The sequence below is a fragment of the Thamnophis sirtalis genome, unplaced genomic scaffold (genome assembly GCF_051295495.1).
Source record: "Thamnophis sirtalis isolate CommonGarterSnake01/CBP01778 unplaced genomic scaffold, rThaSir2_p1.2 scaffold_13, whole genome shotgun sequence".
Classification (NCBI taxonomy): domain Eukaryota; kingdom Metazoa; phylum Chordata; class Lepidosauria; order Squamata; family Natricidae; genus Thamnophis; species Thamnophis sirtalis.
This window is the reverse complement of record NW_028261393.1, coordinates 56,387,234-56,413,871: the sequence shown is the minus strand read 5'-3', so window position 1 is coordinate 56,413,871 and position 26,638 is coordinate 56,387,234. Positions and strand designations below refer to the sequence as shown.

General features: G+C 46.2%; 1 protein-coding gene across 4 annotated transcripts in view; it reads left to right on the top strand.

Annotated features, from left to right (window-relative positions):
- FGF13 (fibroblast growth factor 13) overlaps positions 1 to 26,638 on the top strand; it is a 204,191-nt gene that overhangs the window by 125,222 nt on the left and 52,331 nt on the right. For 2 of the 4 annotated variants that reach the window (XM_087727731.1, XM_087727730.1), the window contains exon 3: positions 4,650 to 4,817. The exons of 1 other annotated variant lie outside the window; for it this stretch is intronic. In XM_087727731.1, the coding sequence (XP_087583857.1) occupies positions 4,650 to 4,817 (168 nt within the window). Of the gene's footprint in view, positions 1 to 2,497; positions 2,642 to 4,649; positions 4,818 to 26,638 lie in introns of those variants that run through there. One more of the 4 variants, XM_087727734.1, reaches the window with a different exon arrangement.

Here is a 26,638-nt window from a genome sequence, read left to right as displayed (position 1 = left end):
GAAGAACAAATGATATCTGTTCTGGGTCGAGGGGATGATATAATAATGGACAATACAACAATTTCTTTTGTTCAGACGTAATGGTATATTTTGGGTTATATGTATGAAATTAAAATAAAAGAAACTTTTTCAAAAAGAAAAGAGGCAGGGAGGATGGGGAAAGGAAGACAGCCTCTTTCCATTAGGAAAAGAGCAGAGAGATTTACACCCTGGTAGCCAAGCCAGCTGTTATCAGCGGCCGGTGCAAAGTTCTCCAGATGGTTTCAACTGCCCTTTTGAGGCTCCACAGCTTCCTAGTCCTCATGGACAAAAGCAATTTTAAGCAGAGAAACCCTTGCCACGATTCCACCAAGAGAAGCAAAGGAATTAATATTCCAAAGCGGGAGTAAATAATAGATCACCGTCCGGGCCAATTCATTAACGTCTTAAATGTCAATATTTCGCTAATGGCGTAATTACCCTGTAAGCCCAAATACCCAACTAGGAAACCAAACGGCAAACCATTTATCCTCAGGCAGCCAAGCATAATTATCAAGAGATTTTAAAACACTGTAAGTTGCATTTATCTCTGTCGCACGCCGGCAAATCTTCTGCCAACTTTTGAACTAGCCATGCAAGTCCCTGGACTTCTCCAAGCCACCTAGATACTTCTTCTTCTTAAAGGCTTAATTTGCTACTATGAATGGCAGAAGACCAGATGTCGGTAGCCTTCCTCACGTCCCCTAACAGCTGGAAAGCAGCACCTGTTCCATAAAAGAAGTCAGCTCTGCTTTCGTTTTTTAAGTGGATGGAGCTGAGAAGCAGGAAGGACAGGATTTCTGTAGAGCAGTGTTTCTCAACCTTGGCAACTTGAAGATGTCTGGACTTCAACTCCCAGAATTCGCTGGCTGGGGAATTCTGGGAGTTGAAGTCCAGACATCTTCAAGTTGCCAAGGTTTGAGAAACACTGCTGTAGAGGAAAAGTCCTTCGGCTGATGGCCGAGGCACCAGGAGCTCCATCGGAGAAGAAAGCCTCTGTGTGGCCACCTTCGGTGTTCCAGGCACCACCATGGGTCTGATGTTGGGATCAGCAGCTCAGCTTGCAGATTCCCCAGATCCAAACCATCTGCGAGAACTTTCTGCAGAACCGGGTCGCAGCTCCAGGCAGGTGATAACAGACGTCCTTGGCTTATGACTGTAGGGTCGTAAATGAGTAGAGAGGAGGCCTTTTCAGCTGTGATGCCCCTGCTTTCACCATGGAAGAGATAGGTAGATGATAGATGACAGAGAAAGAGAGGCAGGTGAGCAACGGAGGGAGTTAGATTTTTATATATACATATACTGTACACACACACACACACACACACACACACACACACTGTATATGAGAGGAGAGAGAGAGAGGAGAGTTGAGAGATGATATATAGAGAGAAGGATGGATAGAGAGGACAGAAAGTGAGAGAGAGATGAAAGAAGGAAGGAACGAAGGAACGAAGGAAGAAAGGACAGGCAGATAGAGAAAGATGAGAGATGATAGAGGGGAGGAGGGATAAAGAGGAGAGAGAGATGAAGGAAGGAAGGAAGGACAGGCGGATAGAGAGAGAGAAAGATGAGAGATGATAGAGGGGGAGGGATAAAGAGGAGAGAGAGATGAAGGAAGGAAGGAAGGAAGGAAGGAAGGACAGGCAGATGATAGAGGGGGGATAAAGAGAACACAGAGAGATGAGATAGGAAGGAAGGACAGGCAGATAGAGAGAGAGAAAGATGAGAGATGATAGAGGGGGGAGGGGAGGGATAAAGGGGAGAGAGAGATGAAGGAAGGAAGGAAGGAAGGAAGGAAGGACAGGCAGATAGAGAGAGAAAGATGAGAGATGATAGAGGGGGAGGGATAAAGTGGAGAGAGAGAGGAAGGAAGGAGGGAAGGAAGGAAGGACAGGCAGATGGATATAGAGATAGAGATGATAGAGAGGGAGGGATAGAGAGAACACAGAGAGAGATGAGATAGGAAGGAAGGAAGGACAGGCAGATATATATATAGAGAGAAATGAGAGATGATAGAGGGGGGAGGGGAGGGATAAAGAGGAGAGAGAGATGAGGAAGGAAGGAAGGAAGGAAGGAAGGAAGGAAGGAAGGAAGGAAGGAAGGAAGGAAGGAAGGAAGGATAGGGAGAGAGAGAGTGAGAGTGAGAGTGGGGATGGGAGGGGACAGAATTACCCTTTGAAAAGCTGCCCCTGGAGAAATGATCCACCTAATTTCTCATCCTGAAAAATTTGGGGACAGGTTTTCTTTTGTTGTTTGGGAGCAGTTCCGTCGTTAAGTTCCTTTCAGCTAGTTTTGGAATGCCGGCCGGGCGACAGTGACAGTTTCCTTCCCTCCCCACTTCTAGCATTCCTGAGCATCGGACACCATCTTGGTCCAGAATTAGCCCAAGGCCTGAAAGCTCGAGTTCCACAGGCCCTTGAAACTGACAGCACTTCATCAAACACCTCCATGTCTTTGAGTGGGTTACAGGAGCTTCCAGAGGCATCAGAGGGTCAGATTATGCAAGGATTGGCTTACGAAGAGAAGGAGAAGTAGAGTTGAATCCTCGCTGGGTTGTTTTGCTCCTTGGGAGCGACCAGCCCATGTTCCACATGGAGACCAAGGAGGAAGAAAATTCAAAGTGGGCTTTGAGAATAGCAATAGCAATAGCAGTTAGACTTCTATACCGCTTCATAGGGCTTTCAGCCCTCTCTAAGCGATTTACAGAGTCAGCATTATTTGCCCCCAACAATCCGGGTCCTCATTTCACCCACCTTAGAAGGATGGAAGGCTGAGTCAACCTTGAGCCGGTGAGATTAGCAATAGCAATAGCAGTTAGACTTATATACCACTTCATAGGGCTTTCAGCCCTCTCTAAGCGGTTTACAGAGTCAGCATATCGCCCCCCACAGTCTGGGTCCTCATTTCACCCACCTCGGAAGGATGGAAGGCTGAGTCAACCTTGAGCCGGTGAGATTAGAACCACCGAACTGCAGATAACAGTCAGCTGAAGTGGCCTGCAGTACTGCACCCTAACCACTGCGCCACCTCGGAGAAGGGCAGCAGAAAGACTTCACAGCTCATACATCCAGCCTAATCAAAGCTTCCTTCTTTTCTGTACCCTGAATCTCGACACCCCTGGATTCGGCTCTAACCATGATTCAACAATGTTGTACTTTAGTTTCTCGTTACTAATCTTAAGTTATCAGAGACTCTCTAGGATGGCTGTGTTAATAGAATCCTTATTTCTTTCTTTGTTTATAAAATCTATAGGCTGCCTCAAAGTAATTCTGGGTGGTTTCCGGCACACAAGATATTCAAGAGCGAATATTCCTCATCCCCTGATGACGAATATCTACTCTTGACTCTCAGGAAATTGTTGTGGCCCACCAGCGGCCAACAGAGCTGACGGCAGATTCGGACAGTGAGGAGGTTGAGGAGGAACATGGGACAATCTTGGAGTCTGGGGAAAGCTCTGATGAGGGGTCTATGGGGGCCAAGGCCATCTGGGAGTTATGTGCTGCCTCTGGAGTCAGACATCAGTGAGGCAGAAGAACAGCTGGAGCCTGTTCCCAGTGTGCACATGCACAGAGCTGCCAGATGAAGGGAACAGCTAAAGAGCAGGGGTGGACTTGGGAGGAAGGCACAGGTGGACGATGAATGGCCCCTCCCAGAGGAAATAAAAGAGGAGTGAAAGGGGAGTGGAGTTTGCAGGAGACAATTGATTCGCTTAATTGGTTTGTGACTCAGAGGCTCCTGGCCAAGTTTTGCAAATATTGACCTGGCAGCTCTCCAAGCAGGATAAGGTCTGTGACTGTAAATCCTCCTTTGAAAGACTTTGCTGGATAGGAATGAGCAGAATCCACAGTCAATTAATAAAAGGGTTTTTTGTCGGGACAAGGAGTTGGCTTCAGGATCTTGGGAAGCCTCGGTAAGAACAGAAATCCTCATTTTGCATACCACCATTTTCCAGAAGTTCTGGTTGCTCCAATGCTGGAGATGTTTTTTAAAAGACATTGGACAACCAATGTCCAATCTGAGCAGGGGGTTGGACTAGAAGTCCTCCAAGGTCCCTTCCAACTCTCTTCTTCTGTGATTCTGTTATCTTAGATGGGCCATGTTGGGGGTTTATATCATGTTTTTGCTTTGCTGAACGTAGGAGTGGGGGAGTTAAAAAGTGTTTCCTTTTACACCTTTGTAAACAGCATATCTGTTCCTCCCTCCCCCCAGAAAAATCAGGTGCGGTTCCCCCCCCCAAGGAAAAGTTGTGTGTTTGGTAAAGATTTCACTTAGCCTGCATTTCCTAGAATGATGGTTATAAAATATATGATCCCGTAGAAGCTACAATGTAAGCCTGTTGTAAGTATGTAGGAGTGAAATGTTTTGCCTTTCGTGTTCTCCACACTCTCTCTCTCTCTCTCTCTTTCTCTCCTTCATCTAAGTATGTTAATCCACTCCATTTTAATTTTCCTCCAGCGACGTTCTCTCCCTTCTGTCCCTTCCCTTCTTCTCACCACCTTCCTCTGATCACGACAAACTTGATTTGTTGTTTTCCTTCTCTAGGTTTTTCTTTTTAAGTTTTCTTTTCGTTTTGCTTTTTTTCCCTTTCCATTCTAACTTTAGTTCATTTTGTTGTGTGGTAACCGCAGTTATGGATGACGCCTCCCCTGGCACACAGGAATATATTATGTTACGGCAAGACTCCATCCAATCTACGGAACTAAAGAAAAGACAATCCCCTTTCCGAACTAAATGCCATGAAATCTTCTGTTGCCCTCTGAAGCAAGTCCACCTCAAAGAGAATACAGAGCCCGAAGGTTTGTGCTCCATGCATCTTCCTTTGCTTTTTGCCCTTCCTTTTTTTTTTTCCTTTTTGGTTTTCCTTCTCCTCTTTGATTCTTTCTCTCCTTTCTTGCCTTTTTTTTTTCATTTCTCCTTTTGCTTTGTAACTTCTGGAAAGCCTGTGCCTGGCCTGTTGAGTCTCGTTATGTTCACTTCTGATCTGCATCTGATGCACCAGGAAACAAGAAGCTGTCTAGAATCCCTCCCTCTTCACTTGTTTTTGCTTGCTTGTTAGTGTGGGGAAGAGCCTGTAATTTTACACCCCTTGAAAAAGGGGACTTTTATAACTGTAACGAAGCAATTTGCCCCCTTTTGAGGCATTCGTAAAAGGTCTCTTCCATGTTGGTTTCCCTTGCCTTCTGGCTGCAAAATTTGCTTGCTCTCCTAAAAGAATATCGTGGAATTTCCAGTTTCTTCCCAGCTCGGGGCTCTTTCATCCATCCCTGAAGTTATCTCGATGCTTTGGATGTTGTCCTGAGCTGGGGAGAATTGTTGTCACCCTGTTCTTGAAACTTAATTCTTGGGTCCTTCATGAAAGCTTGCATTGCTTCTGCTTCTGAGCTTCCCAGAATTGCTTACACACGAGCTGAAGTTTGGCAAAGCAGGATAAGGTTCTCTGCATGTCCCCGTTGCACTTTGGAAAGCCTCTTGCATGTCGTCGAACAAAATTGGAATGTGTGTGTGTGTGTCTGTCCCTCTCCTGTCCTTTGTTTAGCTTATTCTCCGGAGATCAGCTATCTTTTGACAGGGGGTGATTTGCTTGTTTATTACTTGCGAAGGGAAAACTTTGCTCTGGGGGGTCGGGATGTGAGATTAAACCCTCTTTCCTTCCTCTTGCTGAGGTTTGAGGACAACTGAATTATTGGTGCTTCTATAATGTTTTCTCTCCTGTGTTTTGTTTTGTTTTTTATTATTACTGCCTCAATTCTACCTGGTAAGATTTCGCATGTTTTACACCCGCTTCTATATATATGGTTATTGAGCTAACGAATTCATTGGGGGATTGTCTACGTACGTGGATTCGATGCGGTATTTAAGGCCAGATGGTTTTCGGCTGGTGATGAACAAACTGTGGTTTCCTTTGAGTTAGGGTTAGAGTTGGGTTTAAGGGTGTCGCTCCGATCCATTCAAGCTCTCGGCTGAAGTTGTTACGTCTCTGTTTCTTCCCAAGTAAGCATTGAGGTCAGGGGTGTCAAACTCGATTTCATTGAGGGCCACATCAGGGTTGTGTTTGACCTCGGGGGGGGGGGGCTGAGGAGGGCGTGGCCAAGGTGGGTGTGGCCAGCTCAATGTCACCCATGTTGGGGAGGGGGGTCCATGGTGGCCCAAGCACTCTGCTAGTGAAAACGGGTTCCCGTTGAGCCAAGGTGGCGCAGTGGTTAAATGCAGCACTGCAGGCTACTGCTAGATCAGCAGTTCAGCGGTTCAAATCTCACCGGCTCAGGGTTGACTCAGCCTTCCATCCTTCCGAGGTGGGTAAAATGAGGACCCAGACTGTTGGGGGCAATATGCTGACTCTCTGTAAACCGCTTAGAGAGGCCTGAAAGGCCTATGAAGCAGTATATAAGTCTACTGCTATTGCTATTCCCGAGCTCCATTTTTGGCTGTGACAGCCTCCTGCAGCCCTCTGCCGGTGAAAATGGAGCTCGGGGAGGTTGTGCATGGCCCTCCTGAACTCTGTTTTCACTGGCAGAGACACCGCGGACCGGTCTTTTACTGTTTCTAGGACAGCCCCTTGGGCCAGATCTAAGCATCCCATGAGCCGGTCCCGGTCCCTGATCCTTGAGTTTGACACCCCAGTTCTAGGTCTTGAGCCAGGGATGAAATCCAGCAGGTTCTGACAGGTTCTGGTAGCGGAAGCTTTGAGTAGTTTGGAGAACCGGCAAATGCCACCTCTAGCTGGCCTCAGAGTGGGGTGGGAATGGAGATTTTGCAGTATCCTTCCCCTGCCATGCCCACCAAGCCACGCCCACCAAGCCACACCACGCCCGCCCACAGAACCGGTAGTAAAAAAAAAATTGAATTTCACCACCGTCTTGAGCTGCATAGCAATCGTTGCGTACCCATCTGGGATCATGCTGAAATGCAATTACGGGCCCAACCAAGGATACTCCTAGTAGAGGTAAGGTGTTGTAGTTTCAACATTCAAGCTTTGGGCCTCTCTTTCCATCATGGAGTTCTCATCCATGGCCAGACTCTGAACAGTGATGATGTATCTGGATGGAGAAGGCCTTTGTCCAGTCTTCTGGATGGCTGACCGCAGTCAAAAGTTTCCAGTCACTTTCAGATGGGCAAATATCTCTTGACTTGGCTCTTGCATGTGCGACTGTTCTCACAAAGGATACATTTCTTCCATGTTGACTATTCAAATCACGTCCTCTGTAACAACCTTCTCCTTCGCTTGAGGCTTAATGTCCAGGTCTCTTAAATCAAAACTCCCATCATCCCAGGCAGCATGTGGGTTGGGGATGATGGGGCTTTTGAGTCCAACCCGCAAGGAAGGCTAACCGATAGCCCCGGGAGAGGAGCCGATGGGAAGCCGGATGTAGTCGCTACACCTACGCTTTCAACCGTGGTAGCCAGGTTTCCCAAAAACATAGGACTTCCTTGAAGTTTAGTCTCTTGTGAGGAAGGTATGAAACAAACAGTTCTTACATCTGTGAACTGCTGGGTCTTTTGTGCTCAACTTTCCTTTGGAATGCATAATTTCTTCCAAGCGTTGCCGTGTCATTTCCCGTGGCACGACAAAACCGCACTCGTCAAAATCGCGGTGATAAAGCCGCGACGTCATCACCACACGTCATCACCGCCGCGACAACAGCGCGGCAACAGAAGGGCGCTTTAAAACGGTGCCGCGGCAGAAAGCCAACTTCAATTAAGGTAAGCGTTAGGATTAGGTTTAGGGGTTTGTTTTAGGGTTAGGTTTAGGGTTAGGTTTAGGGTTAGGATTAGGTTTAGGTTTAGCGTTAGGTTTAGCGTTAGGTTTAGCGTTAGGTTTAGGGTTAGGTTTAGGGTTAGGGTTAGGTTTAGGTTTAGGGTTAGGTTTAGGGTTAGGTTTAGGGTTAGGTTAAGGGTTAGGGTTAGGGTTAGGGTTAGGGTTAGGTTTAGGGTTAGGGTTAGGGTTAGGGTTAGGGTTAGTGTTAGGTTTAGCGTTAGGTTTAGTGTTAGGTTTAGCGTTAGGTTTAGGTTTAGGTTTAGGTTTAGGGTTAGGGTTAGGGTTAGGTTTAGGGTTAGGGTTAGGGTACTGAGTGCTTGGGAATGCGCGAATTTGCCTTCCGCGATTATGTCATCGCGGTAGGGTCATGTTTTTCCTTAGCGCTTAGAATGGTGCGAATTAGTCTTTGCGCTTATGTCTCCGCGGATAAGGGCTTCGCGGATTTGTGGTGGAACCGTCATTTCCCGCCAAATGTTCCAAGGTCAATAACGTCACAGTGCCACAGGTTGCAACCCCCTGAGGGAAGGAAGGCTGCTGCTTTTTGTGAAGTTTCAGTTCTTTAGTGCTCCGTTGATGTTCATTTCGGCCTTCTGTCAGCCCTGGAAGCCATCTTCTTTTGCATTGGGCCTTCAAGCCTGCCATATTTTCTACTGCGGGAAACTGGGGGTGGTGGTGGTGGTTATATGGCGTATGAGAGAGAGGCTGTCAAAATAACGTTCCTTTCTCAGAGTGTCAAGGACGTCTGGCCCTGCTCCTTGAGGGGTGTGACTGGGAGGCATCTCCAGTTGGGACGGTGCCTGATTGGACCTTGTGATGGACATGTGGGTGCAGGAGGAAGAGACCTGGACTTTCTTCTGGGTGGGGAAAACCTGGAACAGTGGTGGGTTTCAACATTTGTTCGAACCTACTCTGTGGGTGTGGCCTCCTTTGTGGGAGTGGCTTGCTGCCCATGTGACCGGATGGGAGTGGCTTGCCACCCATGTGACCGGATATGAAGATGCCGACAACACTTGTCAGAACCACCTTAAATTACCTCCCACACAGCACTGGCATGCATAAGAATAGGATGTAAACTTGTTTTTTAAAAGGCATCTTTGGTTTGCCTTAAAACAACTTCAACACACGCAATGTTCCGATTGCACCACAAACGCAGTAGTCATCCTTCCCTTTCACAGAGGCCCTGAGTTTTATAAATAGGAGCATGATAGTGTAGAATAATCATATCCAAGGACCAGTGGTGGGTTTCAAAAAATGTTGGAACCTCTTCTGTAGATGTGGCCTGCTTTCCGGGTCCACAGGTGGAACCTCTTCTAACAGGATCGGAAGATTTGACGAACCGGTTCTACCGAATAGGTGCGAACTGGTAGGAACCCACTTCTGACCTGGAAGCTTTCAGATTCGAGTTTTCCCAGATGTGCCAACGTGACGTCTCTAATAAAATGGAACTTTGAGGGAACTCGAGCCTCGGAGTCTTCATTCGTTGGGGGGTCTTTATTACTTGGAACCCTGACATTAACCCGAATCTGAACATTTCCAGGTTGACATCTTCCTAATCTTCTCTCTCAAGTTGCTCCCTTGGGTTTCATTGAGCCTTCCAGAGACTTATGTTTTCGTGACGGCTGGAACGTAGTTCTTGACAGTGGCTTCTTTTGTCGCGCACACGCTGGCCCGACAAGCTGTCCACTTGGATCTGTGTGTGTGTGTGAGGGGGGGGGGTTTCTGCCTGATTCACAGGACAAGATTGTTTGTGTTGCAAATGTGTCTTCGGAGATGAGGGACGTCTTGTAGTGGAAAGGAAGCGAAAGGATTTTGAGGCAAATGGTGCCGCTGAACAAACACACACACATACACACACACACACACACACACACACACACACACTTCAACCGTGGAGAGCGCATGGACATCAGCCAAGCATACACCATCTGCACACGTCCATCCAGAGAAAGACCGAGTGTTCAGTTTATGGTTGAGCAGAAACAGGCAGAAACTGGAGATAATCCGTTGGGCAACCTTCAAACTTAAAAGTGGTTTACGGAGTTGGCTCATCCCTAAATTAGTCCCCTTCTGGTTAATGGGAGGCCTCCGTACATCAACTGCACCTCAATGATCCAGTAAACTTGACCAAAAAATGCTGGAAACTAGCAACATCAGAAGATAACCAGATGTCCCCCTCCTGGAGAACTTCTAGGAAGGACCCCAAAACGGCCTACATTGATTGGGTTTTAATAAACTAGAATGAATTGGGCATGGCCAGCCTAAAGAAAACAAGGACTAGGAGTACAGGATAACAGGCTTCCAGTATTTTGGGGGGGGCTACCATAAAGTTGAAGGGGTCAAATTATTCTGCAAAACACCAGAGGGCAGGGCTAGGAGCCATGGATGGAAACTAATCAAGGAGAGAAGCAATCTGGAATTAAGAAGAAATGCCCAAATAGTGAGGATAATTAACCGGAGGAACAGCTTGACTTCAGAAGTTGCCAGTGCTCCATCACTGGAGGTTTTTAAGAAGAGGCTGGAGAGTCACTTGTCTGAGATGGTGTAGGGACTCCTTCTTGAGCAGGGGGATGGACTAGAAGACCTCCAAGAACCCTTCCAACGCTGTTATGCTGTTACTTGAGGAGGTGTCATGGAGAAGAGAGGTCAACTTGGGCTCCAAAGCCTATGAAGAACAGCTGCAGGATTTGGATTTGTCTAATCTAGAGAAAAGAAGGACCAGGGGAGACAGGATAGCAGTCTTCCAATATTGGAGGGGCTGCCCCAGAGAGGAGGGAGTCAAGCTATTCTCCAAAGGCCAGACAAGGAATAAGGGATGGAAACTAATCAAGGAGAGAAGCAATCTGGAATTAAGGAGAAACTTTCTAACAGTGAGGACAATTAAACCATTGGAACCAGAAGTTGCCTTCAGAAGTTGTGGGTACCCCATCACTGGGGGTTTTTAAGAGAAGATTGAGCAGCCACCTGTCTGAAACGGCGTGGGGTCTCCTGCTTGAGCAGGGGGATGGACTAGAAGACCTCCAAGGTCCCTTCCAGCTCTATTCTGATTGAGATTGAAATTGAAATACAAATGCCCTCTTGCTTTGCACATCTGCAGGGCGAGTGAGAGTAGCCCCGTGTAATGGTGAGCAGGGTGTGTTCTCTCTCTTCCACGGGTGGCTCAGATGTGTAAAGAAATGCCACCAATGGGATTCTGCAGTTGAGACTCTTGGCACAACATTAAATTCCTCTTTTTACACTGGGATGTTCGTTCCACTGAACTTGATAGCCTCAAATGCAAAGGTTTTCTCTGATTTTTTTTCCCCCTGGTTTTTAACAAACTTTCCTTCTTTTTTAAAAAAAAGTTTCCTCTCTCCCTCCCAGCCTCCTCCCCTCCCCACACAAACACACAAAGACAGTTGCTGGGCCCTAAAGTCTTTCCTTTCCTTCCCTTTTCCCTTCTTCCTTTTTACTTTCCTTTCCTTATCTATTTTCTTTCCTTCTTTCCCTTCTCCATTTTTTCTTTCCTTTTTCTTTCCTTTTTCTTTTTCCTTTCCTTTCCTTCTTTTTCCTTTCCTTTTCTCCCTTCTCCATTTTTTCCTTTTCTTTTTCCATTCCTTTCCTTCTTTATTTTCTTTCCTTCTTTCCCTTCTCCATTTTTTCTTTCCTTTTTCTTTTCTTTTTCTTTTTCCTTTCCTTTCCTTCTTTTTCCTTTCCTTTTTTCCCTTCTCCATTTTTCCTTTCCTTTTTCCTTTCCTTTCCTTCTTTATTTTCTTTCCTTCTTTCCCTTCTCCCTTTTTTCTTTCCTTTTTCTTTTCTTTTTTCTTTTCTTTTTCCTTTCCTTCTCTATTTTCTTTCCTTCTTTCCCTTCTTTCCTTTTTCTTTTCTTTTTTCTTTTCTTTTTCCTTTCCTTCTTTATTTTCTTTCCTTCTTTCCCTTCTCCCTTTTTCTTTCATTTCCTTTTTTCTTTTCCCTTTCCTTTCCTTCTCTATTTTCTTTCTTTCTTTCCGTTCTCCCTTTTTTCCTTTCCTTTTCCTTTCCCTTTCCTTTCTTTTTCTATTTTCTTTCTTTCTTTCCCTTCTCCCTTTTTTTCCTTTCCTTTTCTCTTGCATCTCATCCATTGCTGTTTCAGGGACATTTGTCCTCATTAAATCATTCTTCTAGAAAATGTTTTTGACGGCGAGACCCTCAGTCTCGTTCTGATACACAAATGAATATTAAAGGACAAATGCTATTTTTCTTCCCCCCTTTTTTCCCCTCTTTCCAAGGATCGGAATTGCTATTCACAAAAGAGCTCAGGGAAGAAAAGAGAAAATGACGGTGTTATCTGGCCACAAATGTTGAATGAATATTGATCTTGTAGAAGTGGAAACAAGCGGTGCTGATTGCGGGAATATTATACATCACCAGCCGGGGAGAGTAAGGCGGGAGAATAGACTTGGTCTATAAAAAAAAATACATATTCATGAATATTCTCCCCCTTTTATCCCTCCAAATAAATGAGTTTGTAAAGATGGAGTGTTTCTTTGTGGGTTTTTGAGTCCCAAAGGCCTCTTTTGACGGCCTTCTAGAAGAGTTTTGCTAGCCGAAATCTCTGTCTGACACCTTTCAATGTAGGGCAATATTAAGAAGTAGCCTTCAATTAATTCCACTCTGAAATGCCCGAACCAGTTTTTAACCTGGGAGGGCAATGTCGGAAGAAGGGAGAGGCCTTAAATCCTGCATTCCAGCTTTCCCCCAAATTGTTGGATTTTATAGTGATGACACCACTGGATTTGCAGCTTGTCATTATGGACATTGGAGGATTTCACGGTGAGAAGGAGTAGTAGAAAGACCTCAGATGCAAACCCTTGTCCTACCCATCCTCAAAACCTGTAAGAGACTTGTGTAAATAATTTCCACATCAAAAGGGCCACTTTCTAAGAGCCAAGGTGGCGCAGTGGTTAAATGCAGCACTGCAGGCTACTGCTAGATCAGCAGGTCAGCGGTTCAAATCTCACCGGCTCAGGGTTGACTCAGCCTTCCATCCTTCCAAGGTGGGTAAAATGAGGACCCAGATTGTTGGGGGCAATATGCTGACTCTCTGTAAACCCCTTAGAGAGGGCTGAAAGCCCTATGAAGCGGTATATAAGTCTACTGCTATTGCTATTGCTATTTCTTTTTTGTAGTATAATGGTAAGTTCCCTTCCCACCAAAGGCGGTCCCTATTTTTCTACTTGCATTTTTGCATGCTTTCAAACTGCTAGGTTGGCAGAAGCTGGGACAAGTAAAGGGGACTCACTCCGTTAGGTGGCACTAGGGATTCGAACTGCCAACCTTTCTGATTCACAAGCTCAGCATCTTAGCCACTGAGCCCACTGTGTCCCTATGCCACATCAAAAGGACCACTGTAACAGTGTTCCATGTGCCTTTGGCATTGAGTCATGCCAGCCACATGGCCACAGAGACATCTTCAGACAGCGCTAGCTCTTCAGCTTTGAAATGGAGATGAGCACCGCCCCCTAGAGTCAGGAACGACTAGCACATATGTGCGAGGGGAATCTTTACCTTTACCTTAATGATAGGTTCTTCCCAACATCAATCACTTCCATTCCCCCCCCCACTTCATTTTGGAAGTGGGGGGAAAGCGAGAACAAAATGGTCCCACTAAAGAGAGATACCACTGGTAATTTTGGCAACCCAGTTCTCGCCCATACATGAACAGACTACAGAAGGGCAGAAACGGGGTTGCAGGAGAAGGATACACACCTACTAAGTAGACTCAATTGCGAAATCAATATCCTAGTGAGGTTAAAATTCCTTTCAGGTTGAGTATGATGTGAGAATGCTGGAGGTCTGGTTGTGATCTTCCTCCTTGTAGTCATTGAATTGGTGAATTAGGGAGATGTCTCTTTCATCCACTTCCAGATGTTATGGACCTTCTAGGCTTCAAAACATATTTCACCTTCTGTCCCCTTGACAAGGGAACTCATCTGTCTCCATCGAGGTTCCATTCTTGCTCTCCGTGGGGTATCCTTTCCCATTTCAACTGTTATCCCTGCTAAAATGACCTGGGTATGATGAGCTATTGATAACACTCCAAGGTGGCGCAGTGGTTAAATGCAGCACTGCAGGCTACTGCTAGATCAGCAGTTCAGCGGTTCAAATCTCACCGGCTCAGGGTTGACTCAGCCTTCCATCCTTCCGAGGTGGGTAAAATGAGGACCCAGATTGTTGGGGGCAATATGCTGACTCTCTGTAAACCGCTTAGAGAGGGCTGAAAGCCCTATGAAGCGGTATATACGTCTACTGCTATTGAAGTGAGCACACTCAGGAACCTGGATAAACCCACTGAGAAAGATAAGATGTTGGGTAGGCAATCATAATCACTGTATCGAAATACATCAAGAAATAAAATTAATATTCCAATTCTGGCTAAGACCTCCGGATCAGCTCACTGATGGAGATGATCCACTTTTGGTTATTGAAGTGAAAGAGTAACTCTATAGAACAGTGTTTCTCAACCTTGGCGACTTTCAGTCCTTTGGACTTCAACTCCCAGAATTCCCCCAGCCAGCATAGCTGGCTGGGGGAATTCTGGGAGTTGAAGTCCATAGGACTGAAAGGCGCCAAGGTTGAGAATAATAGCAATAGCAATAGCAATAGCAGTTAGACTTATATACCGCTTCATAGGCCTTTCAGCCCCCTCTAAGCCGTTTACAGAGTCAGCATATCGCCCCCACAGTCTGGGTCCTCATTTCACCCACCTCGGAAGGAAGGAATAGCAATAGCAGTAGCAGCTAGACTTATATCCTGCTTCATAGGGCTTTCTGCCCTCTCTAAGCGGTTTACAGAGTCAGCATATCACCCCCAACAACAATCCGGGTCCTCATTTCACCCACCTCGGAAGGATGGAAGGCTGAATCAACCTTGAGCCGGTGAAATTAGAACTGCTGAACTGCAGATAACAGTCAGCTGAAGTGGCCTGCAGTACTGCACCCTAACCACTGCGCCACCTCGGCTCTGTTGTAGAATGAAGGAGGCACCCAACTGCTCCATTGAACCCAAGAACACCCCTGGTATGGCTCATCCATCTTCTCTGCCACGATTGTGGTCAACCTTTGCATTCTCCTAAATTCCCCAGAGAGGAAGATAAATGGAAGAGTCACCTCGCCCGCTCCATCATAAATTCCCCAGACATGTGTGTGTGTCTTCTACATTCGCTGGAGGCGAGTGTGCAGAAGACTCGTGCTGCCCTCGTCAAGCAGAGATACAACAGCCAAAGGGCGACCACCATGTCCTCTTCCCCTGATTTGTTCCGCTAAAGACATGACATGTCAGCTCCTGTTCGTCTTTTTCTTCCTGAAAAGGAAGGGCTGGAAAGACAGGTCTGGTTTTGAACATGTGATTTGCATGCATATCTTTAGAGCAGGCAGCCTCTAATGAGGTGGCGTGTTTTGTATGCGTTGTCTGGTTTCTTGTTTGGGGGGAGAAAAAAAGGAAATGAGGAAACAAAAACATCCTTTGGATTACGGTAGTCCTATAATCACACTTTTGGCATGAAGCCCAAGCTCATTTTTTTTAATGGGATTATCTCTTCCTCCTGCTTCCTGTACTGACCGAGGCTTCCCAAGAGAATGAAGCAAATGACAAAAAACCCTTTTTATTAATTCACTGTGAATTCTGCTCATTCCTATCCAGCAAAGTCTTTCGAGGATTTACAGTCACAGACCTTCTCTGGCTTGGAGAACTGCCAGGCCGATCTCTGCATACCTTGGCCAGGAACTGGGCCTGGCTAGTCTAGTGAAGAGAAGAACCAGGGAAGACTTGATAGGACTCTTCTAATATTTGAGGGGGTGCCACAGAGAGGAGGGGGTCAAGCTATTTCCCAAAGCACCCGATGGCCAGAGAAGGAATAATGGATGGAAACCAACCAAGGAGAGATTCAACCTGGAAATAAGGAGAATTTTTCTGACCATGAGAACCATCAACCAATGGTGGGAGATTCATCACTGGAGCCTTTTAAGAAGAGACTGGACACTATAAAAAAGATGTGGGGACTCTAGAAAGAGTGCAGAGAAGAGCAACCAGGATGATGATGGGACTGGAGGCTAAAACATACGATGAACGGTTGTAGGAACTGGGCATGGCTAGTTTAGTGAAGAGAAGGACCAGGGGAGACAGGATAGCAGCCTCCCAATATTTGAGGGGCTGCCCCAGAGAGGAGGGGAGGTCAAGCTATTTCCCAAAGCACCCAATGGCCAGAGAAGGAATAATGGATGGAAACTGACCAAGGAGAGATTCAACCTGGAAATAAGGAGGAATTTTCTGACAGGGAGAACGATCAACCCATGGAACAGAAGTTGCTTTTGGAAGTTGTGGGAGCTTCATCACTGGAGGCTTTCAAGAAGAGATTGGACACTATAAAAAGATGTTGAGACTCTAGAAAGAGTGAAGAGAAGAGCAATCAAGATGATGAGGGGACTGGCAGCTAAAACATATGAAGAAGGGTTACAGGAACTGGACATGGCTAGTCTAGTGAAGAGAAGAACTAGGGAAGACATGATAGGACTCTTCTAATATTTGAGGGGGTGCCACAGAGAGGAGGAGGTGAAGGTGTTTTCCAAAGTACCTGAAGGCCAGATAAGGAATAATGGATGGAAACTGACCAAGGAGAGATTCAACCTGGAAATAAGGAGGAATTTTCTGACAGGGAAAACAATCAACCCATGGAACATGGAAGTTGTGGGAACTTCATCCTTGGAAACTTTCAAGAAGAGACTAGACCGCCATCTGTCAGAAATGGTGTAGGGTCTCCTGCTTGGGTGGAGAGTTGGACTAGAAGACCTCCAAGGTCCCTTTCCAACTCTGTTAATCTGAATTTATCTAAGATGATCAGAGGTCTGGAGACTAAAACATACGATGAATGGTTGGTTGTAGGAGCTGGGCATGGCTAGTCTAGAGAAGAGAAGGACCAGGGGAGACATGATAGCAGTCTTCCAATATTTGAGGGGCTGCCACAGAGAGGAAGGGGGTCCACCTATTCTCCAAAGCACCCGATGGCCAGATAAGGAATAATGGATGGAAACTGACCAAGGAGAGATTCAACCTAGAAATAAGGAGGAACTTTCCGACAGTGAGAACAATCAACCCATGGAACAGAAGTTGCCTTCAGAAGTTGTGGGAGCTTCATCACTTGAGACTTTCAAGAAGAGATTGGACACTATAAAAAGATGTTGAGACTCTAGAAAGAGTGAAGAGAAGAGCAGTTAAGATGATGAGGGGACTGGCAGCTAAAACATATGAAGAACGGTTACAGGAACTGGACATGGCTAGTCTAGCGAAGAGAAGAACCAGGGAAGACATGATAGGACTCTTCTAATATTTGAGGGGGTGCCACAGAGAGGAGGAGGTGAAGGTGTTTTCCAAAGTCCCCGAAGACAAGAATAATGGATGGAAACTGACCAAGGAGAGATTCAACCTGGAAATAAGGAGGAATTTTCTGACAGGGAGAACAATCAACCCATGGAACAGAAGTTGCTTTTGGAAGTTGTGGGAGCTTCATCACTGGAGGCTTTGAAGGGGAGCCTGGACTGCCATCTGTTAGAAATGGTGTAGGGTCTCCTGCTTGGGTGGGATGGGGGATTGGACTATATGACCTACAAGGTCCCTTCCTACTCTGTTAATCTGCATCTGTATCTATTTAGGCTCTTTTTAGCTTGGGTTGATTTGCAGTGTCTTTCCAGGAGCTCTCCATGGTCCTGTTAGTTCCCAAGATGTTCGCTTCAAGTCTTCTTTCTCTCTCCGTACTGCATCACAGCACAAGCTACGTAAACAAACAAGAGATAGGACATCCTTCTCCACCACTGCAGACGCTTCTGAATCGCAAATTACAAAATCATGATGAATGTCAAATGGCCCATTACATTCGCAAAAGCAGTAAGTGTGACAGCACAGCCAAAATTGAATATTCCCCCACAAGCTGGCTGATTGGTTTGGTATGTTTTTGAAACCAACAGAAGTGGGACATACGATCATTTGAGAGAGCGGTAACTCTTAGATGTTCCCAGCTAAAATGTATCCCCCTCCCCTCTTTTCCCAAAACATTAAAAATTGGAAACTAAAATGATAGTGGTGACGATGAAGCGACTTTCTTACTGCTCAGCTAAGGAAGAGAAGAAGCCTCGCTAATATTTGTTTACTTATTTAGTGGGTTGATATGGCTGCCCATCTCACACACCTGATTCCAGGTGGCCCTAGAATATTGGATACAGTCAAATGGTAGACAAAAATGTAATTCCATAGCAGCTTGGAAGAAAAGATGAAAAGAAGTCATGCTCAAAAATCCAACGTAAGCAGGAGGTTATGTCATAGGGGCTGCCACAAAGAAGAGGGGGTCAACTCATTCTCCGAAGCACCAGAAGGCTTTGGACAAGAAACAATGGTTGGAAACTAATCAGAAAGAGAAGTAATGTGGAATTAAGGAGAAATGCCTGAATAGTGAGGATAATTAACCAGAGGAACAGCTTGACTTCAGAAGTTGCCAGTGCTCCATCACTGGAGGTTTTTAAGAAGAAACTGGAGAGTCACTTGTCTGAGATGGTGTAGGGACTCCTTCTTGAGCAGGGGGATGGACTAGAACAGTGGTCCCCAACCCCCGGTCCGCGGACCGGTGCCGGTCCGTGGAGTACCTGGCACCGGGCCGCGCAGCGGCCGGGGGCCATGATCGCTGCAGCGGCCAGGGGACATGATCGCTGCAGCGGCCAGGGGACATGATCGCTGCAGCGCAAAGGCTCCTGGGCCGTGCGCAAAAGCTCCTGGGCCGTGCACAAAGGCTCCAGGGAAGAGAGCCCCACGCAGGTACGCACGTGTGGCCCAAAGCTGACGTGTACCTGCGACCCTGCAGACGTCTCCCCAGTCTCCCTGCGGCTCTACAGAAAACGCCTCGCTCAGAAGACGCCCCCCCACCCCTGCGCGCGCTCAGCGGGCCACGGTAAAATTATCAAAGGCTGACTGGTCCGCGGCGATAAAAAGGTTGGGGACCACTGGACTAGAAGACCTCCAAGAACCCTTCCAATGCTGTTATTGTGTTGCCTGATAAATAGTCCACAAAACTGGCTGAAAAAGCCCAAAAATGGCATGAAAACAGCTCCCAAAACAGCCTGAAAAACAGGCTGAAAATGGCCTGAAAAATAGTCCACAAAACTGGCTGAAAAAAGCCCAAAAATGGCATGAAAACAGCTCCCAAAAGCCTGAAAAACAGCCTGAAAATGGCCTGGAAAACAGCCTGAAAAACAGGCTGAAAATGGCCTGGAAAATAGTCCACAAAACTGGCTGAAAGAAGCCCAAAAATGGCATGAAAACAGCTCCCAAAACAGCCTGGAAAACAGCCTGAAAAACAGCCTGGAAAATGGCCTGGAAAACAGCCTGAAAAACAGCCTGAAAATGGCCTGGAAAACAGCCTGAAAAACAGGCTGAAAATGGCCTGGAAAATAGTCCACAAAACTGGCTGAAAGAAGCCCAAACGCGGCATGAAAACAGCTCCCAAAACAGCTGAAAACAGCCTGAAAAAGGCCCAGGAAACAATCCAAAAACTGCCTGTTTTGTGGCCACTTTGGGCAATTTTTCAGGCTGTTCTCCGGCTGTTTTCCCTGCGCTCCCGCACCCAGGAAGGCCAGCTCTCCAGCGCGCATGTGAGCCCCGGAATCCAGAAAAGCAGCTGGCAATGGCGGGCATGCCCAGAGAGAAGGCTCTGTGTGCCACTTCTGACCCAGGTGCCAGAGATTCACCATCCCAGCCCTACAGAGATTCACCATCCCAGCCCTACAGAGCCATTCAGATCTTATCCATACCAATCCTTTTTTTCCCCGAAGTTTTTTTATTTTTTTAATACAAATTATTCATATTATAAGAACAAAGCATCGTCTGGGTCTTTTCTTTTACATCCTCTCAATTCCATAGTCCTTTTGACGTCATAGTTTTGTTTTCACGTTCAGCCAAATAATACAATACAATAGCAGAGTCGGAAGGGACCTTGGAGGTCTTCTAGTCCAACCCCCTGCCTAGGCAGGAACCCTATACTGTTTCAGAGAAATGGTTATCCAGCATCTTCTTTAAAACTTCCAGTGTTGGGGCATCCACAACTTCTGATTGTTCTCACTGTCAGGAATTTTTTCCTCATTTCTAAGTTGCTTCTCTCCTTGATTAAGTTTCCACCCATTGCTTTTGTTCTACCCTCAGGTGCTTTGGAGAATAGCTTGACACCCTCTTCTTTGGGGCAGCCCCTGAGATATTGGAACAGTGCTATCATGTCTCCCCTGGTCTTTCTTTTCATTAAACTAGGCATACCCAGTTCCTGCAACCGTTCTTCATATGTTTTAGCCTCCAATCCCCTAATCCTCTTTGTTGCTCTTCTCTGCACTCTTTCCGGAGTCTCCACATCTTTTCTACATCTTTTCCACATTTTCTACAAATGATTCTCTTCCTTTATTTTCCATCTTTATAGTTATTTTTTCTTTCTTTTTTTTATATAAATTTTTATTTTGAACACATAAGCACATCAACAGAAACAAACACGTGACTTAAAAACAACATAGGATCAATACGTTCCATCGTATATCATACCGCAGTTCCGAATCGGTTCCTTTGCAGTTAGTGTTTTCCCTTCTATACGTTTCTATCTTGCGTTCGTAATCTCCTTACTCGTTATCCATTTTGTCTTAATACATAAATAGAGAAGCCGAGGTGGCGCAGTGGTTAAATGCAGCACTGCAGGCTACTTCAGCTGACTGCAGTTCTGCAGTTCGGCTGTTCAAATCTCACCGGCTCAAGGTTGACTCAGCCTTCCATCCTTCCGAGGTGGGAAAAATGAGAACCCGGATTGTTGTTGGGGGCAATATATGCTGACTCTGTAAACCGCTTAGAGAGGGCTGAAAGCCCTAGGAAGCGGTATATAAGTCTAACTGCTATTGCTATTGCTATTGCTAAAATAATATCTTCAATTTTCCCCTTCAAAGTTACACCAAATTTTCATTTCTTATCTTCTCCATGGGTATATTTTGCTATAAACAGCATACATCCCCTCATTCAATTGGAAACATAGAGAGCATTTCTTTCATTTTTTCTTTCTACCGTTAACAATAGACTATCATTTCTTGATTTCTTAATTAGTTACGTAACAATAACAATCTTACTACTATTCTCTTTAGTCCACTAATGTAACTCTTTCCCCCTTCCTTCCTCTTTTATAGCCATTTTCTCTTGGGCTCCCCAAAATCCCAATTTTAATTCTTTTCCTTCTTCTCCCCCTTTCCCCTAACTCCACACCCATCCTGACCTCAGTCTTTGAAGGCATCTGGCCAATAAAACGTCTGCTTTATTTTTATCCGTCTCCAGTTCTTTTGACTTAGAATTGCTGATTGGTAAATTCCTTTTTTAAGAAATCTATTTCCAAGGAGGCGCGCTTGAGAATGCTTAAATGGGCCTTGTGTGCGTTAATCATCCTAATTCATTTCAATAGTATATTACGTGTTGGGGGGGCGGGTCCTCTTGTAAATGACGAGAGTATCGTTTCATTTCCTTTTTATCCCGGCTGCAATCATCTCCGAGTCAACGGTGTTTTCGTTCCCTCTGAGACTTCGATACAAAAGTTTTCACTATGCGCTATGCGCACATCTCTCTCCAAGTGTGAAACCTGAGTGTGAACTTACTGAAAGTGTTAAAAATGGTGTAGTGACTTGCGGGGGGGGGGTTCCCCTCCTTTTGCAAGAACTGGTTTGTTAGCGCCCCATCAAAATTCTTAGCCCATTGGAAGGTTCTACCACAAAACCGCGGACGACAAAATCGCGGTCGACGAAAGCGCGTATGTGACGTCATCACAGTGCGACGAAAAAGATCGAAAAAGATCGAAAAATGTAAAAATAAAGCTAAAACCTTCCCCTAACCCCCCCAAACCTAACCCTAAACCTAACCCTAAACCTAACCCTTAACCTAACCCTAAACCTAACCCTAACCTAACCCTAAACCTAACCTTAACGTAACGCTAAACCTAACGCTAACCCTTAACCTAACGCTAAACGTAACGCTAATGCTCTAACCCTAACCCTAACCCTTAGCCTAACCCTTACCTTTATGTGAATCGGCTTGCTGTAATTTAATTTTTATTTCAATTTTTCGATCTTTTTCGTCGCGTTGTGATGACGTCACATACGCGATTTCGTCGACCGCGCTTTTGTGGAACACGCTTTTGACGGGTCACGCATTGGAAGAGGTGATAAAACAATCTAATGTATTGACGCGGTGAGCAATGGCGGATCTCTTTTGGGCTAATGGCCACATCTGGCATCCACAATTTAATGCCAGGTACTCCACTATCCCCCTGTCTCGTATTCTGTGCCCCCCCTCCTCAAAAGGGCAGGCCCAACCTCACTAAATAGACGACATCGGGACAAAACTGGGATTTTTACAAAGTAATGTGAACCCAATCAAAATTAGATGAAATAGAACGGGGATTGTCGACTTCTTTAATGCTTTCTTCCTTCTGCAAACTGAAAATTACCATTTGGGAGGAAAAATAGAGGGGATTAGAGTTAGACCCCAAAACGCTCACCGGAGGGGGGAGGGGGGTTACATGCCATTCTAGCTCCTCTGTGGTGTGGCTTCGATGGAAATTAATAGCTGTGCTTTATTTCTTCAGTCGCCTGTTCTGCAGTGAGCATTTCTTTCATGTCCTACAGAAGGAAAATTGTAGTTCAGGGTTGAAAGGAGGGGCGCTTTGCGCGCTCGGAGTGCGGCTGTTTTCTTGCAGATGTTTCGTGACCCAACTAGGTAACAACATCAGGGCTCTTTTATGTTCGTTTCTCAGAGATGCAATTATTCGCCATTTCACAGTCATTCAGTATATCTCGCTGGGTTTAATCACTGCTGGAGAAACAGTCTGTTTTCCTGAACCCAAGATTTGGCTACTGTGGTGCAGTGGTTAGAGTGCGGGCTATGTCTGCTGACTGCCAGCTGACTGCAGTTTGGCAGTTCAATTCTCACTGGTTCATGTTTACTCAGCCTTCCTTCCTTCCTCCCTCCCTCCCCCCTTCCTCCTTCCCTCCCTCCCCCCTTCCTCCCTCTCTCCTTCCCTCCTTCCTTCCTTCCTTCCTTCTTTCTTCCCTCTCTCCTTCCTTCCTTCCTCCCTCCCTCCTTCCTTCCTTCCTCCCTCCCTCCCTTCCCCCTCTCTCCTTCCTTCCTTCCTTCCTTCCTTTCCAGTAGTTACAATACAGCATTGCAGGCTAACTCTTCCCACTGCCAGAAGTTCAATCCTGACCGGCTCAAGATTGACTCAGCCTTCTATCCTTCCGAGGTGGGTAAAATGACACCCAAAATTGTTGGGGGGCCAGAGGGTGACTCTGTAAACCGCTTAGAGGGGGCTGTAAAGCACTGTGAAGCAGTAAATAAGTCTATTGCTATTCCTTCCTTCCTTCCTTTCTTCAATCCTTCCTTCCATCCTTCCCTCTTTTCCCTTTCTCATTCTTCCCTGGTGGCACTGTGGTTAGACTGCAGTACTGCCAGGAGTTCGATCCTGAATGGCTCAAGGTTGACTCAGCCTTCCATCCTTTCGAGGTGGGTAAAATGAGGACCCAGATTGTTGGGGGCGATATGCTGACTGTGTAAACCGCTTAGAGAGGGCTGTAAAAGCACTGTAAAGCAGTATATAAGTCTCAGTGCTATTGCTATTTTCCTTCCTTCCTTCCTTCCTTCCTTCCTTCCTTCCTTCTTCCTTCCTTCCTTCCTTCCTTCCTTCCTTCCCAGTGGTTAGAATGCAGTATAGTGGAATAATTCTGCCCACTGCCAGCAGTTCAATCCTGAATGGCTCAAAGTTGACTCAACTTTCCCTCCTTTCGAGGTGGGTAAAATGAGGACCCAGATTGTTTGGGGGGCAAGAGGCTGGCTCTGTAAACCCCTTAGAGAGGGCTGTAAAAGCACTGTAAAGCAGTATATAAGTCTAAGTGCTATTGCTATTTTCCTTCCTTCCTTCCTTCCTTCCTTCCTTCCTTCCTTCCTTCCTTCCTTCCTTCCTTCCTTCCTTCTTCCCAGTGGTTAGAATGCAGTATAGTGGAATAATTCTGCCCACTGCCAGCAGTTCGATCCTGAATGGCTCAAGGTTGACTCAGCCTTCCATCCTTTTGAGGTGGGTAAAATGAGGACTCAGATTGTTGGGAGGGCAAGAGGCTGACTCTGTAAACCGCTTAGAGAGGGCTGTAAAAGCACTGTAAAGCAGTATATAAGTCTAAGTGCTATTGCTATTTTCCTTCCTTCCTTCCTTCCTTCCTTCCTTCCTTCCTTCCTTCCTTCCTTCCTTCCTTCCTTCTTTCCTTCCCAGTGGTTAGAATGCAGTATAGTGGAATAATTCTGCCACTGCCAGCAGTTCGATCCTGAATGGCTCAAGGTTGACTCAGCCTTCCATCCTTCCGAGGTGGGTAAAATGAGGACCCGGATTGTTTGGGGGCAAGAGGCTGGCTCTGTAAACCCCTTAGAGAGGGCTGTAAAAGCACTGTGAAGTGGTAGATAAGTCTAAGGGCTTTTGCTACTTAGATCAAAGCAGAGGTTCAGCCTGTAAGGTTCACCGTCTCCAGCAAAAGAAGTCGGTCTCTGAGTTACGATTCCTTACAGTGAGATCGCAGAATTGCAGGGCTTACTTCTCCTAGCCTGCAGCAATTGGTTTGCTGGCAAGGAGCAGCTGAAGGACCCAACAGATGTCCAGCCCTCCCCACCTGTCCAGCTTCAGGTGTGCCTCCAGCCTTACCTGTGCCCCACGAAGCCCAACATTCTTCCCACTCTGACCAGCATGAAACGCTTCATGGAACCTGGAGAGCCGAGAGAAGTTAAGGGAGCTGCATTGCCCCAGAACTGCACTTAAGAAAGACTGCAGATTAACAACAAACTCCTTTTGCTGGCTAGTATCTGCAGTGCGTGTGGGATGGGTGTACAGCCAAAGAGGAGGGGACCTCAGTCAGCAAAAGAGACGGTTTTTCTCTTCTGTTGAGAATTAATGGAGGTTTGCAGGATTGCGCGCCTCGTGTTTTGCTCTCTCTTTTTTGCAAGAGATGCCATCTTGCCACAGGCGAGTGCCAGAAAAAAAAAATGTGCACTGTGGATTGTGCCAAAATACTCGAAGCAACTTTTTGAGGCTGGCTTAAAAATGAGAAGCACAAAACAAGAGAGGCCAAATTGCACGGGCCTCTTTCAAGGAACTCTGATCATCACCGCATCAGCAATTGCAATACCATTTAGACCAGTGTTTCTCAACCTTGGCAACTTGAAGATGTCCGGACTTCAAGTCCCAGAATTCCCCAGCCAGCGAATGCTGGCTGGGGAATTCTGGGAGTTGAAGTCCAGACATCTTCAAGTTGCCAAGGTTGAGAAACACTGACTTAGACTTATATACCACTTCACAGGGTTTTGCAACCAATGTTCCTTCCTTCCTTCCTTCCTTCCTTCCTTCCTTCCTTCCTTCCTTCCTTCCTTCCTGCCTGCCTGCCTGCCTTCCTTCCTTCCTTCCTTCCTTCCTTCCTTTGCGCTGGGCACTTGAACATATATACCACTTCACAGGGCTTTACATCCCTCTCTAAGGGGTTTACAGAGTCAGCCTCTTGCCCCCCCCAACAACCTGGGTCCTCGTTTTACCCACCTCAGAAGGACAGAAGGCTGAGTCAACCTTGAACCACTCAGAATCAAACTGCTGGCAGTGGGCAGAGTTTGCCTGCAATACTGCCTTCTCACCACTGTGCCACCAGGGATGAGAATGAGAAAGGGAATAAGAGGGAGGGAGGGAAGGAAGGGAGGGAGGGAAGGAAGGAAAGGAAGGAAGGAAGGAAGGAAGGAAGGAAGGAAGGAAGGAAGGAAGGAAGGAAGGAAGGAAGGCTAAATGCTAACATTGTCCAACATTGAAAGCTACGGAGATGCCCAAGGCCATTTTAGCCTCCTCCTCTTCCTCTTCTTCTATCCTCTTCTGATGCTTAACCTGAGTTTGTTTTCTCACCAAGAGGCCCTGAAATTGGGAGGTTGGGCTTATATAATTTTCCTCCCCCCAAATTCTTGGTTGCTGTGTGATTTCTGGTCCTTGAATCTAACGCCTTCAAAAAGAGGAGCCATGTTGACAGGTTGAAAGAAATTCAGCTGAACCTTCCAATTCTTTAACTGAACTTGAAAGTCAATTTCTGGCTTCAAAAGACAGAAGGTTCTTGACTTACGCACTGCCAGCAACTTCTAAATTTAGCCCGTATCGCACACGAGAAGCGACACTTTCCTGTGTGGGTGCCAGGACTTCCATCTTTCCTCCTCTGCTTCCAATCCAACCCTTTTCATATTCTTTCCCTGATGTTTCAGGGGCACCAACTGAATCCCATTCTACAAGCTCTGAAGCTGTTTGTGCTCCACTAATATCCCTTGTTTCTCTAGGAGCCTCAGAGGTTTTCAAGATCTCTTGAGGAACTTTAAAATAAGAAGGAAGTCCAAAAGTCAGGCGTTGAGAGTGTAAGAAGGGAGAGGTTAAAACGATGTGTCATTTGAGATCTTAAAGCCCTTTCTGGTTTACAGATCCCACAAAACCCACAATTCGTATAACCACAGGTGTCTAGGTCTACATGTAACATTGGTCATGGCAGAGCCGAGGTGGCGCAGTGGTTAGGGTGCAGTACTGCAGGCCACTTCAGCTGACTGCTATCTGCAGTTCGGCGGTTCAAATCTCACCGGCTCAAGGTTGACTCAGCCTTCCATCCTTCCGAGGTGGGTGAAATGAGGACCCAGATTGTTGTTGGGGGCAATATATGCTGACTCTGTAAACCGCTTAGAGAGGGCTGAAAGCCCTATGAAGCGGTATATAAGTCTAACTGCTATTGCTATTGCTATTGACTCAGC